Source organism: Cinclus cinclus, chromosome 27 (assembly GCF_963662255.1).
Source record: "Cinclus cinclus chromosome 27, bCinCin1.1, whole genome shotgun sequence".
Taxonomy (NCBI): Eukaryota; Metazoa; Chordata; class Aves; order Passeriformes; family Cinclidae; genus Cinclus; species Cinclus cinclus.
In genome coordinates this window covers 3,193,526-3,208,374 of record NC_085072.1, presented here as the reverse complement: position 1 = coordinate 3,208,374, position 14,849 = coordinate 3,193,526, and the positions used below count along the sequence as shown (strand labels likewise).

At 58.3% G+C, this 14,849-nt stretch overlaps 1 protein-coding gene across 1 annotated transcript; it reads left to right on the top strand.

The window, feature by feature from the left end:
* The first annotated feature begins 68 nt into the window (after positions 1-68).
* On the top strand, positions 69-2,967 carry SNRPE (small nuclear ribonucleoprotein polypeptide E). The gene is made up of 5 exons (XM_062509522.1): positions 69-845; positions 1,133-1,159; positions 1,842-1,904; positions 2,099-2,177; positions 2,762-2,967. Exons 1-5 carry the CDS (start codon positions 501-503, stop codon positions 2,815-2,817), a joined length of 570 nt encoding a protein of 189 aa, XP_062365506.1. The 5' UTR covers positions 69-500; the 3' UTR covers positions 2,818-2,967.
* Positions 2,968-14,849: the final 11,882 nt, after the last annotated feature.

The following is a 14,849-nucleotide window of genomic DNA, read 5'->3' as shown; positions in this document are numbered from 1 at the left end:
ATTTGTGTTAATTAGAAATTAATGAGGTGTATAGGAGCAGGGGGTGAGGTTTTGGGATTCCCTTCCCAGGGAAGGGAATAGGGCTGGGGAATGCTGAGGTGAAAGGGAAGGGGTTCAGCTCGGAGAAAAGAGGGATCGGGGGGAATTTCTGGTTTTGCACAAGGCGGGGAAAGCCGGGCCGGATTTGGGAATCTCATCCCAGAGAACAGGGACAGCAGGACACGGGACAGGGCTGGTGTTTCAGTGATTTTTGGCTTCTCGAGGCTCGTGCGACCCTGTGGGACAAATTACCAGGAAAACTCTGGTGCCTGTAGGAGCACAAAAAGCCGCTTGGTTTTAAAGTCGGACTTCAACGCTCTGCTGTAGTTCTGAGCCAGGGGAACATTTTAATTGATTTTTTTTTCCCTAGGAAGTGTGGTTATTAAAATAAAATAATAACAAATTAGCCCTGATAACAGCAAGGGGGAAAACCCTACTAACAACAACAAACCCTAAAAATAATGATAAAATTCCCAGTAACGGCTGCCCTCATACCGCCGCTATCCCACAGTACCCCGCGCGGTGCCGCTTCTCTACCGCCGCTATCCCACACTGCCCCGCGCGGTGCCGCTTCTCTACCGTCGCTATCCCACACTGCCCCGCGTGGTGCCGCTTCTCTATCGCCGCTACCCCACAGTGCCCCGCGCGGTGCCGCTCCTGTACCGCCGCTATCCCACAGTGCCCCGCGCGGTGCCGCTCCTGTACCGCCGCTATCCCACAGTTCCCCGCGCCACCGCGGGCCCCGTGCAGCCATGGCGTACCGCGGGCAAGGCCAGAAGGTGCAGAAGGTGATGGTGCAGCCCATCGTATCCTGTCGCGAGTCCCTCAGGGCGCGGGGGAGCGCGGGGAGGCCGCGGGGAGCGCGGGGCTGGCGGTAACGGCTCCTTCATTGCTGAGGGCCGCGGGTTCCCCCTCAGGGGATTTCGGGTTCAGCCCTCCGGGGTCGCGGTCTCCGTCCCTGCGGATCACGGGTTTCACTCCCCGAGCCTTGTGGGTTGCGCCCCCCAAGGATGCCGGGTTTCAGCTCCTGAGGGCGGTGGGTCCCGTTCCCGGGGGCTCCTGGCTGTGCTTTGCCCTTAACGCTCGGCTCCAGAACCTGATCTTCCGCTACCTGCAGAACGTGAGTACCGGCAGCGGGCCCGGGGGCTGCGCCGCGGAGTCACGGCGTGCGTTGGGTGGGAAGGGACCTCAGACCCATCCAGTGCCGCCCATTCCATGGAAGGAACACGTTCCCTTAGCCCAGGCTGCTGCAACCCGGCCTGGGACACTCCCAGGGATGGGGCAGCCACGGATCCTCTGGGAATTCTGTCCCAGTCCTAGGGAAGGATTTATTCCCAGTATCCCATCCATACCAGCACAGGGAATCCTGGAATGTTTTGGGTTGGGAGGGATCATCTGATCCCATGGGCAGGGACACCTCCCCCTCTCCCAGGGTGCCATTTTATCCACTTTATCCTTTTAATCCGCTTTATCCACTGTCCAACGTGGCCTGAGACACTCCCAAGGATGGAGCAGCCACAGCTCCTCTGGGAATTCCATCCCAACCCCTCCCCACCCTCTTAGGAAAGAATTCCTTCCCGAGATCCAGTTTAAACCCCGTTTCTCTCCATTTAAAACCATTGCACCGTGAGGGGAGTGCCTGCTGCTCCTCCATCCTGGGATAATTCCCACCCAACCCTTCAACCCCCCATAAAACCCCTGAGGACGGAGCTGAGACCCCCTCACAGATGGGAGCAACGAGGCAACCAAAGCCCTCTGGATGTTGCCATCCCTGTTTTTGTGTCCCTGTCCATGATTTGCAGAGATCCAGGATCCAGGTGTGGCTCTACGAGCAGGTGAACATGAGGATAGAAGGTTGCATCATCGTGAGTGCCACTGTCCCCTTGTTCCCCCTCTGCTTTTTCCCACTCCTAAACCCATTCCTTCCTCGTTTTCCATGGGAAAAAAAAAAAAAGCCGTGTGAGGGTGGGAATGTTCCCATTTCTCTTGGGAATTTGCACGTTTGGGTTTTTTGGGGAGGGTTTGAGGTCCCTGGCTGAGGTTGGTGTTGCTTTTCCAGGGATTTGATGAGTACATGAACCTGGTGCTGGATGATGCTGAGGAAATTCATTCCAAAACCAAATCCAGGAAGCAGCTGGGTAGGTCAGGGGAGGGAGAGTGGGAGCCTGGAATTTGGGGGTGGGAGCTGAAATCCAGGTGTGGAACATGGAATTTGGGGGTGGAACATGGGATTTGGGGTGCAACGTTGAATCCAGGTATAGGAGCCTAAACTTGAGGTGTGAGATGTGAAATCCAGATGTGGAAGCGGAAATCCAGGTATGGGATCCTGGAATCCAGGGGTCAGGACCTGAAATCCAGGTGTTGGACCCTAAAATCCAGATGTGGAAGCATGGAATCTGGAGTTTGGGACCTGAAACCCTTGTGTGGGATCCTGGAATTTGGGGTTGGGACCTGAAATCCAGATGTGGGACGTGAAAACCACGCACGGGGAGCCCAAAATCCAGATGTGGCAGCCCAAAAAATTCGAGGTGTTGGAACCCAAAAGTGCAGCTGTGGGAGCTCAGATCCAGGTGTTGGATGCTGAAATCCCAGATTTGGGGTGCTGGGAGCTGGGGATGGGATCTAAACTGGAAGTTTGGGACCTGAAATCCAGCTGTGGGGCAGATGTTCCCATCCCAAAGCATCCCCACATTCCCTGATCCCGTTGGGTTTTGGGTTCCAGGTCGGATCATGCTGAAGGGAGACAACATCACCCTCCTGCAGAGCGTCTCCAATTAGGCTCAGGGTTGTTCCCAACCTGGAAAATTTGGGATTGGGAGCTCTGGAAAACCAGGATGAGCCAGGGCTGGAGATCCCAACCTTCCCTTGAGAATTCTGTTTTGTAGTTTGGGGCTGTCTTTGAGAAATAAAAATGGGTTTTGTTTGTTTTTTCGTTCGTTTGGGGTTTTTTGTTTTTTTTTCCCCACAAAAATCTGGGAATGAGATTTCGGTCTCAGGGAGGGGAAATATAAATTCCAGAGGTTTTTACCTGTGGGGTTGGATCCTGGAGCTCCCAAGTTTTTCCAAACCAAGCCCTTTATCCCAAAAACAATCCCATCTTCCCCCAAATCAATCCATTCTTCCTAAAACCCATCCCTTCTTCCCCAAAACAAATCCCTTTTCCAAAACCAATACCATCTTCCCAAAAATCATCTTTTCTTTTTTTCCCCAAAACCAATCCTTTCTTCCTCAAAAAAATCCCTTTATCCCAAAACTAATCCCTCTTCCCAAACCAAATCCCTTTTTCCCAAAACCAATCCCTTTCTCCCAAAAAATCCCTTCTTCCCAAAAATAATACTTCTCCCCCCCAGAATCAATCCCCTCTTCCCAAACTAAATCCTTTTTTCTCCAAAAATCCTTTTTCCAAAACAATCCCTTTTCCCCAAAAACTATCCCCTTCTTCCCAAAATTCCCAATAATAATAATTTTTTTAAATTTATTTTTCCAAAATCAATCTCTTCACCCCAAAATCAAATCCCTTTTTTTTTTTTTTTTTTTTTTTTGCCCCCAAGAAATCCTTTCCCCGTCTTTCCCCAAACCGCGGTTCTCCCTCGGCATTCCCCAGGTGGGAATTCTGTGGGAATTCTACCTGGAGCATCCCAAATTCCTGCTAGAACGAAAAAAAAAAAAAAAAAAAAAACAACCAAACCTTCCGGAGGGTTCCGGACAGAAGGGGGAGCTGCGGGCTCGGCTCTCCCCGATCCCAATCCCGGCAGGAATTCCCGGCATGAGGAGGAGGAGGGTGGAGATTCCAGGGCTCCGCTTTTCCCAACCCCTTTTCCTTGGATTTTTCTCCTGCCTCGGAGCCTCTGGCCGTCTCGATTTTTCCCAATCCCATTTTTCCTTTTGCTCCCAGGCAGGGCCGGATGGAGGTAGAGCCACTTTAGGAAGGAATTCCTGGAGGAAATTCCTGGGAAACCCCAAAATCCTGGATCAGCTCCTTGGGATGTGGCACAGATCCCACCTCGGGGCCATCCCACATCTCCAGGGATGGGAATTCCCATTCCCTCCCTTTCCCAGGGAGAGTTTTCCCCTTTCCCAGCTCCCACAAACCTCAAATCCCAGAGCTGGGGGCGCTTTTAGGTTTTCCCAGTGTGGGATTTATGGGAAAAGAGCTCCTTTTCCCTAAAACTGGAATATTTGAGCCCAAGAGGGATAAATTCCTGGAATGTCAGGCAGGGAGAGCCCCCAGACCCCGCTGGGGCTCTCAGGATTGGATTTTTCCCATTTTTTTCCCCCTTTGGATCAATATTTCCCCCCTTTTCTGTGCATTTTGGGAATCTGGGGGGATTTTTTTCCGTCCCTCTGGCACTTGGGATTTTCCCATCCGGGTTCTTCTGGGAATGCTCATCCCAGTGCCAGGGATCCCTTCCCATTCCCTTGCCAGACTGGTTTTACTGGGATTGCTCCACTCCTTTCCAAGGGCACCTGGAATGTTGCTCATCCCAGAAGGATCTTAATGGGGTGAGGGGTTGCCCTTATGGGAATCTGTAGGGATCTTAGAGGATTTTACACGTTGGGATGCTTCAAAAAGGGGGAATTTGGGAATTCGGTGAGGAGAACACACCCAGCTCCGGGATTTGGGAATTTAGTGAGAGGAGAGCTCTCCAGAATTCGGGAATTCGGCACGGAGGGCCCACCCAGCTCTCCGGAATTTGGGAATTCGGCACGGAGGGCACACCCAGCTCTCCGGAATTTGGGAATTCGGCACGGAGGGCACACCCAGCTCTCCGGAATTTGGGAATTAGGTGAAGAGAGCACACCCAGCTCTCTGGAATTTGGGAATTCGGCAAGGAGGGCACACCCAGCTCTCTGGAATTTGGGAATTCGGCACGGAGGGCACACCCAGCTCTCCGGAATTTGGGAATTAGGTGAAGAGAGCACACCCAGCTCTCCTGGCTGGTGCCACCTCCACAGGTGACAACTCCCGGCCTTTGTCACCCCCTCTGTCAGAGCCCCGGGGCCCTGCAGGAGGAGCAGTCCCGATTTGGGGCCCCGATGGCAGCAGGGCCCAAAAACCCATTCGGGGACCCTTGTGGGGCTGGAGCCTTTATGGGACTGGGGCCCTTTATGGAGTTGGAGCCTTTTATGGGATTGGAGCCCTTTATGGGACTGGGGCCCTTTATGGGACTGGGGCCCTTTATGGGATTGGAGCCCTTTATGGGACTGGGGCCCTTTATGGGATTGGAGCCCTTTATGGGACTGGGGCCCTTTATGGGATTGGAGCCCTTTATGGGACTGGGGCCCTTTATGGGATTGGAGCCCTTTACGGGACTGGGGCCCTTTATGGGATTGGAGCCCTTTATGGGACTGGAGCCCTTATGGGGCTGAAGCCTTTATGGGGTTGGAGCCCTTATGGGGCTGGAGCCTTTATGGGGTTGGGGCCCTCATTGATCAGCAGGGCTGGTCCTGATGGGGAGGAAGTGAGATAAGATGGGAGCGGGGCTGGGAGGGAGCTCGATGTGGGAGAGGAAACTGGGGGGAGTGAGAGGGGTGGGGGCGCCACCCCAGAGGTGTCAATCACCTTCTGGGAGTGTTCAGGAACTTGCGACACCTTTGTGTCACCTCTGCCACCACCCCCGGTTTGTGTCACCTCCCCCTGTCCCCGCCCGCTGCCACCACTCCGGGATGGCGGCTGGAGGGGATGGAGACCCAGGAACCCCCCGGAATCCCCCCGGAATCCCCCCGGAATCCCCCTGGAATGCCCCTGGAATACCGGAATTCCCCCAAAGCTGTTGGAATTCTAAGGGCCGATGCCCAGGGGTGGCACCTGTGTCCCTGTGGCGTCCCGGGAATGGGGACGCGGCCCCGATCCCTGTGGGATCCCCGGGAATGGGGGCACGGCCCCAGTCCCTGTGGGATCCCCGGGAATGGGGACACGGCCCCGATCCCTGTGGGATCCCCGGGAATGGGGGCACTGCCCCGATCCCTGTGGGATCGCCGGGAATGGGGGCACTGCCCCGATCCCTGTGGGATCCCCGGGAATGGGGACACGGCCCCGATCCCTGTGGGATCCCCGGGAATGGGGACACCGCCCCGGTCCCTGTGGGGTCCTGGGAATGGGGACACGGCCCCGATCCCTGTGGGATCCCTGGGAATGGGGACACGGCCCCGATCCCTGTGGGATCCCCGGGAATGGGGACAGTGCCCCGGTCCCTGTGGGATCCCCGGGAATGGGGACACGGCCCCGATCCCTGTGGGATCCCTGGGAATGGGGACAGTGCCCCGGTCCCTGTGGGATCCCTGGGAATGGGGACACGGCCCCGATCCCTGTGGGATCCCTGGGAATGGGGACACGGCCCCGGTCCCTGTGGGATCCCCGGGAATGGGGACACGGCCCCGATCCCTGTGGGATCCCTGGGAATGGGGACAGTGCCCCGGTCCCTGTGGGATCCCTGGGAATGGGGACAAGGCCCCGATCCCTGTGGGATCCCTGGGAATGGGGGCACCGCCCCGGTCCCTGTGGGATCCCCGGGAGCACAGCGGGATCAACTCGGAGGCAGCAGATCCCAAATCCACCCCTTATCCCACCCCAAATCGCTCCTATTGTTCCCCTACTTTCCCCTCCCCCCCCAAAAAAAATCCTTTTTCCCACAAATTCACCTTGGAGGCGCTGGAGAGGCAAAGCCCGGCCTCCTCTCCTGATGGAATCGGTGGGAATTCCCGGGATTCCTCCCACCCACAGCCCAGCCTGGGCTCAGTTTCACCTTTATTGGCTGCACTTTGAAAAAACCTAAACGCAGCTTTTTTTTTTTTTTTTTTTCCCCTTTTTTGCTTTTAAGCTGAGTTTAGTCTGGGCCTCCCCAGGCTGGGATTGTCCCTACCTGAAATTTGGGACAAGCTGGAGGTGGCCGGGTGGCAGCCGGGGACCCCCAGGGACACGCGGGCAGTGGGGACAAAACTCTGGAGCAGCCGAGCCCGGAGCTGGGGGAGCTCCTGAGCCCGGGGGAATCCTGGGGGAATCCCGGGGGGCTCTTCCAGCATTTCCAGCCAGGCTGGGATCACTCCAAGGGCTCATCCCAAGGGTTCTCGCAGCCCTGGGGAAGGGAGGAACCTCTGATTTCCTGCAGGGAGAGCATCCCCCATCCCTCCAGGGCTTATCCCTGCTGGAATTCCTGGGGAGCAGCAAGGGTGTCCCTGGGCACAGCGGATCCCTTTGCTGCTCCATCCATCATCCGTCCATCATCCATCATCCATCCATCATCCATCCATCCATCCATCCATCATCCATCCATCCATCCATCATCCATCATCCATCCATCATCCATCCATCATCCATCATCCATCCATCATCCATCCATCCATCCATCCATCCATCCATCCATCATCCATCATCCATCCATCATCCGTCCATCATCCATCCATCATCCATCATCCATCCATCATCCATCCATCATCCATCCATCATCCATCCATCCATCCATCCATCATCCATCCATCCATCCATCCATCCATCCATCCATCCATCATCATCATCCATCCATCCATCATCCATCCATCCATCATCCATCCATCCATCCATCCATCCATCCATCCATCATCCATCCATCCATCCATCCATCCATCCATCCATCCATCATCATCATCCATCCATCCATCCATCCATCCATCCATCCATCCATCCATCCCATCCATCACCCATCCATCCATCCATCCATCCATCCATCCATCCATCCATCCATCCATCCATCCATCCATCCATCCATCCATCCATCCCCTGGCCCACCTCAGCCTGCAGAGGGGCTGGAATTCTGCTCCAGGAATTCTGCTCCTACCCCATTCCTTCCCTACTCCTGGAATTCTGCTCCTACCCTCCTCCCCCAGCCTTCTCTCGGCTCCTCAATTTAATTTTCCAGAGGGAGCAGCCGCGGGAATCCAGCCCCGGATGCGGCACCAGGAGTGCTCCTGGCCGGGCCGTCCCTTCCCAGCACTTTTCCTGGTGCCAGGGAGCTTTTCCTTGGCTCTGGAGGAGGCAAATCCCGCCGTGCCGGGGAAGATTTGGGGGATCCGAGGGTCGGAAAATCGGGATATTGCCAGGTGGATGCTCCTGGAGGTGGAAGCGTCTTCGTCTCCCACTAAAATCCCGGCTGGGTTTTGTGCCCCGACCCTGGAATGTGCAGGGATGGAGGGACGGATGGAGAATGAACCCCCCCCCCCCGCTCTCATCCCATCCCTGCGGGGTCTGGGGGGGCTCTCTGCGTGTTCCCAGCCCCCTCCACCCGTGCCGAGCCTTTTCCAGAAGGGCAGAAAAAGGGGCAGTGGGGGAAGGAAACATTCCTGCCTGGTTGTTCCTCAGTGTCCCACACACGGAGCCGGCCCTCGGGAAAGCTCCGTGCGCGGCCGGGATCTGCAAGGAAAGCAAACAATGGGATCCCCAGGGACAACAATGGCCCATTGTCCTTTGAAGCCCGAACAATGAGACAATGGCCCTCAGTCTGCTCCCTTCATTCCCAGGCACGCCCCCCCCGCGGCCCCGGGACCGGCTGGGGCCGGGGGGCTCCCGCTGGCCCCGAGGAGCCACCGCGCTCGCCGCTCGCTGTCCCCTCGTCCCTCTCGGTCCCTCGAACCCGGGGTGAGTCTCGGGGGGGTGTGGGGTGTGCCCGGCAGAGGAGGAGGAGGAGGAGGTTTTCCTTCCATCCTCGGGGTTTTGGCGGAGGGGAGGGGATGGAAAAATCTCTTCGGGTCACGCGGGCCGTGCCCGGAGAACAGCGGGGCTTTGTTGTCTCCGGGGGTGGCCACTTGTCAGCTCGCCCTGAAGGATTCCTGGGGAATCCTCCTCCTCCTCCTCCTCCTCGTGGTGTTGGGAACGATCCCGCCCTGGAGCCTGCAGGTCCGGGGAGGAGGCAGCAGGGGCTGGGGGGCAGGGGGTGCCCCCAATCCTGCGGGGCTTGGGGCACCCCGGGAGCCTTTGAGGCGCTCCCCAGACGTCCCCAGGCCACCTCCGGCCACCGCCGAGGAGCCACCCGCTCTCGCCGTGGGGTGGATGGTGAAGCCCTCCCTGCTGTCCCCGCTGTCCCTGCCGGGGGACACCGCGGGTTGGCAGAGGGGGGTGGGAGGGTGGTGCCCGCACTGCCACCCCCAGGGTCCCTCCGGGAAGGCAAAACCGCGGCGGAGCGCAGGGGAGAGGCCGTGGAATGCTCTCCTTGTGCCTCCCAAAGTCCAGGCGTGCTGCAGATCCAGGGTTGTACGGAGCCGGCACCGCCAGTTCCAGGGTCGGGATTGCTCTGGGATCCAGGTGACACCGGGCCCGGTCACCTCCCCGTGTCCCTGTCAGCATCCTCGGCCGCTCCTCTGGGGCCACCTGGGCTCTCATTTCTCCTTTTCCCGGTGCTTTTTTGTAGCTGGGATGAGGGACACTGGGACCTGGCTGTCCCCAAAGGCAACCAGCAGCTTCCAGCGCCCCTTGCGGGCTTCCAGGACCCCCCAAAAAAATCCCTCATCCTCCCCCCAAATCCCGCTCCTGCCGGTACCTACGGGCAAACAAACGCACCTGAATAGGGAATGAATGGAGTGAGAAAAGAGCCCGGAGCACTTTGTGCCCGCAGCGAGCCGGGAACAATCGCTAAATACAAATCAGCGAGAGAAAAGGCAGAGAGAGAGAGAGAGAGAGAGACAAAAGCAAGAACGGCGGCACAAAGGAGAGGAATGAAATGGTAAAGTAAAGTCAAACAAAAAGGAGCCGGGCTGAGACAAAAGGAGGGAACAATATCCCCGAGGCAATAGGCTCCTGAACAATGGGGACAGTGACAGCGGCACAAAGACACTCTGTTTGCAAGTAGACGTTATCTCACACAGCCACTGGCAGGCCTGGCCCTGGCGCTTCTATTTTCAGGGATGCTTTTGTGCTGCGCTGAACAATATTCCTTGCATGGCTGCAGATACAGAGATCGGGGGGGTTTTTTTTTTTTTTTTTTTTTTTTTTTTTTAGCTTTCCCGGTGCCAGCTCTGCCGTCAAAATAGGCTGAGCCCTTTGGAGAACGGGGCAGGGCGAGCTGCGGGTGATTTGGTGACAATGCCAGGGGAGGTGGTGGCATCAGGCGGTGCCACCAGGCCGGGCCACGGCACAGCGGGAGCCCCCGGGCTTTTGGGATGGACAATCCAGGATTTATCGGGCCCGAGTTTGCATTTGAACAGCCCTGACCGCGGGACCGGGCAGACCTGCGGGATGGGTTTTGTCGGCTCCTTTTGTTCGGAGCTCTTTGGTTTTTAACATCTGAAGGTGCTGGCTGGGCTGGGAGCCCTCGGGTTCGGAAAAGTCACCCGGGCTCGGTGACGCGTGGCGGTGGCACAGTTTGGGGGGGGGCACGAGGTGCAGGTCACGGCTCTAAGGAGGGGTGAGGATGTCTCTGGGGGTGTCCTGGCTGATCCCTGGCAGCGACCAGTTCAGGTTTTTGCACTCCTGGAGCCACGGGAAGGGCGGGCGGGCAGCTCCCGGTTTTTCTTGTGGGATTGGTGCCAGCTGGATTTGTTTGGGGCTGCTCTGTGGCCTCCTGCGTGTGCCCATCCCCTGGAATTCCTCACCCTCGGGATGAGCCATGGGACGAGGCTGCTCTCCCACGGAGAGCTCCGGCTGTGCCTGCGCCGATTTGTGGGATCATGGAGGTGTCATGCAGCTGTTTTCCAAAAAATCCCCCTCTGGAATATTCCCAGCTGTCTCTCTCTGTCTGGCTCATCCCAGGAATGACTGCGGGTCACAGTTCCCCCCACGGCACTTCTGGGGTGTGTTCGCATCACCCAGACACCTCCGGATCCCTCCTTTTGCACATCCCATAAAACAGCCATCCCTTCCTGCAGCCCCCGCAATCCTCCTGCCTTTCTCCGACCCCCTCCTCCCACAACATCCCCTCCAAAACCCCGGGGACCTCAGCGGGCTACCGAAATGAGGGGGGGGGGGGTGGGGACAGGAGAAATTGGGGTGCCGAGAAGCCGGGGCCGCCCCTATCGGTGCCGATCTCCTGAACCGCCCAGTGCGAGCAGCTGGGCTCAGCTCCGGCTTGAGAAAGCGGCGCTTTCTGATATCGATCACCTTATCTGGGGGCACATCCTGTTGCTATTTTGGCTGTTTCCTCCCCTCAACAGCTGGGGCTCAGCGCCAGCTGCTCGAAACCAGCGGGATGTGGGGGTTTGGGGCGCCTGAAAAAGGATCCTGAGCTCGGTTTTGGGGGTGGTGCGACATCTCAGCGGTGCCAGCATCCCCTTCAGTGCCCGCTGCGAGCCGAGGCTGAGGGCACGGGGGTTGGCGGGGGGGGGGTTCGGGGCGCTGAAATCAAAGCGAAGCCGCTCTCGGAGCCGTTCTGAGGAAAAACGGCTCCCGAATCCCGGTATCTGATCTTGAATCCCGGTATCTGATCTTGAATCCCGGTATCTGATCTTGCGGTGGGCTCCGCGCACGTGGCCGGGGCTGACGCGCACCTCGGGGGCGGTTGTGGGACATTCAGGTCCTTGTCCCTTGTCCCCTCCTTGGCACCGCCGCAGCAGCAGCAGCCCCGCAGAGCTCCGTGCCCTGCCCGAGCTCGTCTCCATCCCAATTCCCACCAAATTCCCGTATCCAGAAGGTTCCTCGGCCCTGCTGGGTGATGGGAACAGGGAAAAATCGCCACCGCCCAGGTAGTTTCACCCTCTCCATCCTGCCCTGGCATCCGCTTTGCCCTTGGGGTCTGCCGTGACAAAAGTGACATTTAATCCCCCTGAAGCGACGGTTTTTTTTTTTTTTCGGTTTTTTTTTTTTTTTTTTTTTGGAGGGGAAATAAGAACGCATTCCTTGTTCCCAGCAACCCCCTGAGGTCTCCTGTTTCTTCATCCTCCCCGTCAGGAATTTCTCCCAGTTCTCCCCAAAAACCCAAGCCCGGCTCTTCCCGCTGGAATTTTTTGCGGAGCAGGGAGCTCTCAGCTGCAATTAGCTGGTGTTTAAACCCTCGCTAACCCTTAACACCCTAATGACAGCCGTAATGATGCTCCGCACATCCCGCAGCTAAGGATTACACTCGCTAATTAATTAAGCCCCGAGCCCCCCCTCCCCTCTCCCCGCTTCCCTCAGCAGCCCCCAGAAGAAATCGCTGAGAGTCTCTTAAGAAAAAGGACATAAAGGCAGGGAAATGCAGGTACCAAAACAAGACAAACGGGGATTTGGACACAATCCGGGCCGCGTCCATGATGTGACCCGAGCAGTGGATGAGGTAGGAGAAAGGAGAAAAATGGCAAGAGCGGAGCGGCCAAGAGAGAAAAAAAAACAACAAAACCCAAAAAAACCCAAGAGCCAGCTGAAAAAAAAAAAACCCAAAAAAACCAGAAAAACAAAACAACAAAAAACCCAACAAAACCAAAAAAAAAGAAAAACGGGGAAAGAAAAGCACCAAGATGAAGGGAGTGACAAAGCATCAAAGGGAAGAGAAACCAAAGGCGTCGGAACAAAGGAGGAGCTGGAACAAAAGCACCAAAGAGGGGGGGACAAAAGCACTAAATAGCAAACAAAGGCGGGGGGGACAAGAAAAGCCCCTCAGGAGGGCCCGGCCCGCTGGGCCGTAGGTGGCACCGGGTCCCCCACGGAGCCGGGCTGGCGGAGGGTGACAGCCCCGGGACAGCCGCAGTGTCGCCGGGCTTGGGCCCCGGGGGAGGTCGGGGCACAGCTCGACCCCCGCTGGTCCCGCTGGGTGGTCGGTCAGTCCTTCTGTCCCTCCTGCTGTCCCTCCCTCTGTCCCCCTGTCCGTCCCCCTGTCCCTCCCTCAGTCCCTCTGCCCCTGCCTCTCTCCCCCTATCCCTCCCGCTGTCCCTCTGTCCCTCCTGCTGTCCTGTCCCTCTGTCCCTCCCGCTGTCCCTCTGTCCCTCTCCAGCTCACCATCACCCCCCGTGCCCCTCTGCCGCCCCTGCCCCGCGCCGCGGGCACGGCTCGGGCGCTCTGGGGACAGTGCCAGGCTGGCTGTGTCCCCTCCCGCGGTGGCTTTGCCTCGGTGCCGCGTGTGTGGCTGGGCTGGCCCCTCGTGCCGGCGACAGGGACGGGGACAGGGACAATCCTGGGTGAAAAACAGGTCGGGAATTGAGTCCCGGAGGTGCCGCTTTGCTCCCGCGCCCTGCGGGATCCCCGTTTGGAGCTGGATGTCCCTGGCAGGGTGTCACGAAGTTGTGTCACGCGTGGGGGGACACACGGTGGGGACCCCGAGTGTGGGCAGGGGTGGGGTGAGCCAGGAGTCCGGCTGGAATTGATTGGGGTGCTGGAAGGTGGAACTGGGCTGCTGGAAGGTGGAATTGGGGTAGTGGAAGGTGGGATTGGGGTAGTGGAAGGTGGGATTGGGGTGCTGGAAGGTGGGATTGGGGTAGTGGAAGGTGGGATTGAGGTGCTGGAAGGTGGGATTGGGGTAGTGGAAGGTGGGATTGGGGTGCTGGAAGGTGGGATTGGGGTAGTGGAAGGTGGGATTGGGGTGCTGGAAGGTGGGATTGGGGTAGTGGAAGGTGGGATTGGGGTAGTGGAAGGTGGGATTGGGGTGCTGGAAGGTGGGATTGGGGTGCTGGAAGGTGGGATTGGGGTAGTGGAAGGTGGGATTGGGGTAGTGGAAGGTGGGATTGGGGTGCTGGAAGGTGGGATTGGGGTAGTGGAAGGTGGGATTGGGGTAGTGGAAGGTGGGATTGGGGTGCTGGAAGGTGGGATTGGGGTAGTGGAAGGTGGGATTGGGGTGCTGGAAGGTGGGATTGGGGTAGTGGAAGGTGGGATTGGGGTGCCACCACACCAGCTGATGGCACCTGGGGGTGGCTGGCAGTGACATCCTGGGCAGTGGCGGTGCCTTCGCTGCATGGTCTCGGGATTGTCACAGGTGGGACACAAGGCAAGGTCATGGGAATGGCTGAGGGGACACGGGAATGACTGAGGGACATAGGAATGAATGAGGGACACGGGAATGAATGAGGGGACATGGGAATGGCTGAGGGGACACGGGAATGACTGAGGGACATAGGAATGAATGAGGGACATGGGAATGAATGAGGGGACATGGGAATGGCTGAGGGGACACGGGAATGGCTGAGGGACACGGGAATGAATGAGTGTCCCTCAAGAGTCTCTCTGTGCCGTTCCCAGCCCGGTGAGCTGCTCAGCCCGTGCCCGTGCCCGTTCCCGTTCCCCTTCCCAAACAATGGCTCCGTTTCCTTGCCGGAAGCCGGGCCGGGTTTGTTCTGGCTGCTTTGCCCCCTCGGGCCGGTTCCGAAGGGGCCAGGCCATTGTCTGCAGCCTTTCCATGACTCAGTGCCGGGGATCCTGCGGGCCGGGAGCCTCCAGCCAGCCCCAGGCTCGGCCCCGCTGGCCCCGAGGGCTCCGGGCAGGGTGGGGGGCTTGGGAAAAGGAAGGCGAGCGCTGGCCGTGCCTTTCCCCGGCGTGCCCCCTGCTCCGGCAGCGCTGCCCCCTCCCCTGCAGCCATTGTCCCGGCTTCCTGCTGCCGGGGCACGCAGGAGAGCTGCAGGAGGGATGGAGAGCCGGGAGCCGTGGCTGGTGCCTCTGCCTCGCCCAGGTGCAGCCAGGTGGGAGCAGGAGCTGAGCGGGTCCTGTGTGACCCCGTCTGAAAGGACAGGGACAGTGGCCGTGCCATCGTCTCTATCCTGGCACCTCATGGCTGTGGTCCAGGGGGTGTCCAAGAGGTCCTGACAGTGTCCAGCAGGTCCTGAGAATGCCCAGCAGGTCCTGGGGATGCCCAGCAGGTCCCGAGGATGCCCAGCAGGTCCTGACAGTGTCCAGCAGGTCCTGAGAATGCCCAGCAGGTCCTGGGGATGCCCAGCAGGTCCCGAGG

What these genes read in the sequence shown, in the direction of transcription:
- SNRPE (XM_062509522.1), top strand. Translation starts at nt 501, where the DNA reads ATGATAAAATTCCCAGTAACGGCTGCCCTCATACCGCCGCTATCCCAC. An exon ending in TCTTCCGCTACCTGCAGAAC is followed by an intron (nt 1,160 to 1,841) that starts GTGAGTACCGGC and finishes CATGATTTGCAG; the next exon opens with AGATCCAGGATCCAGGTGTG. An exon ending in GGATAGAAGGTTGCATCATC is followed by an intron (nt 1,905 to 2,098) that starts GTGAGTGCCACT and finishes TTGCTTTTCCAG; the next exon opens with GGATTTGATGAGTACATGAA.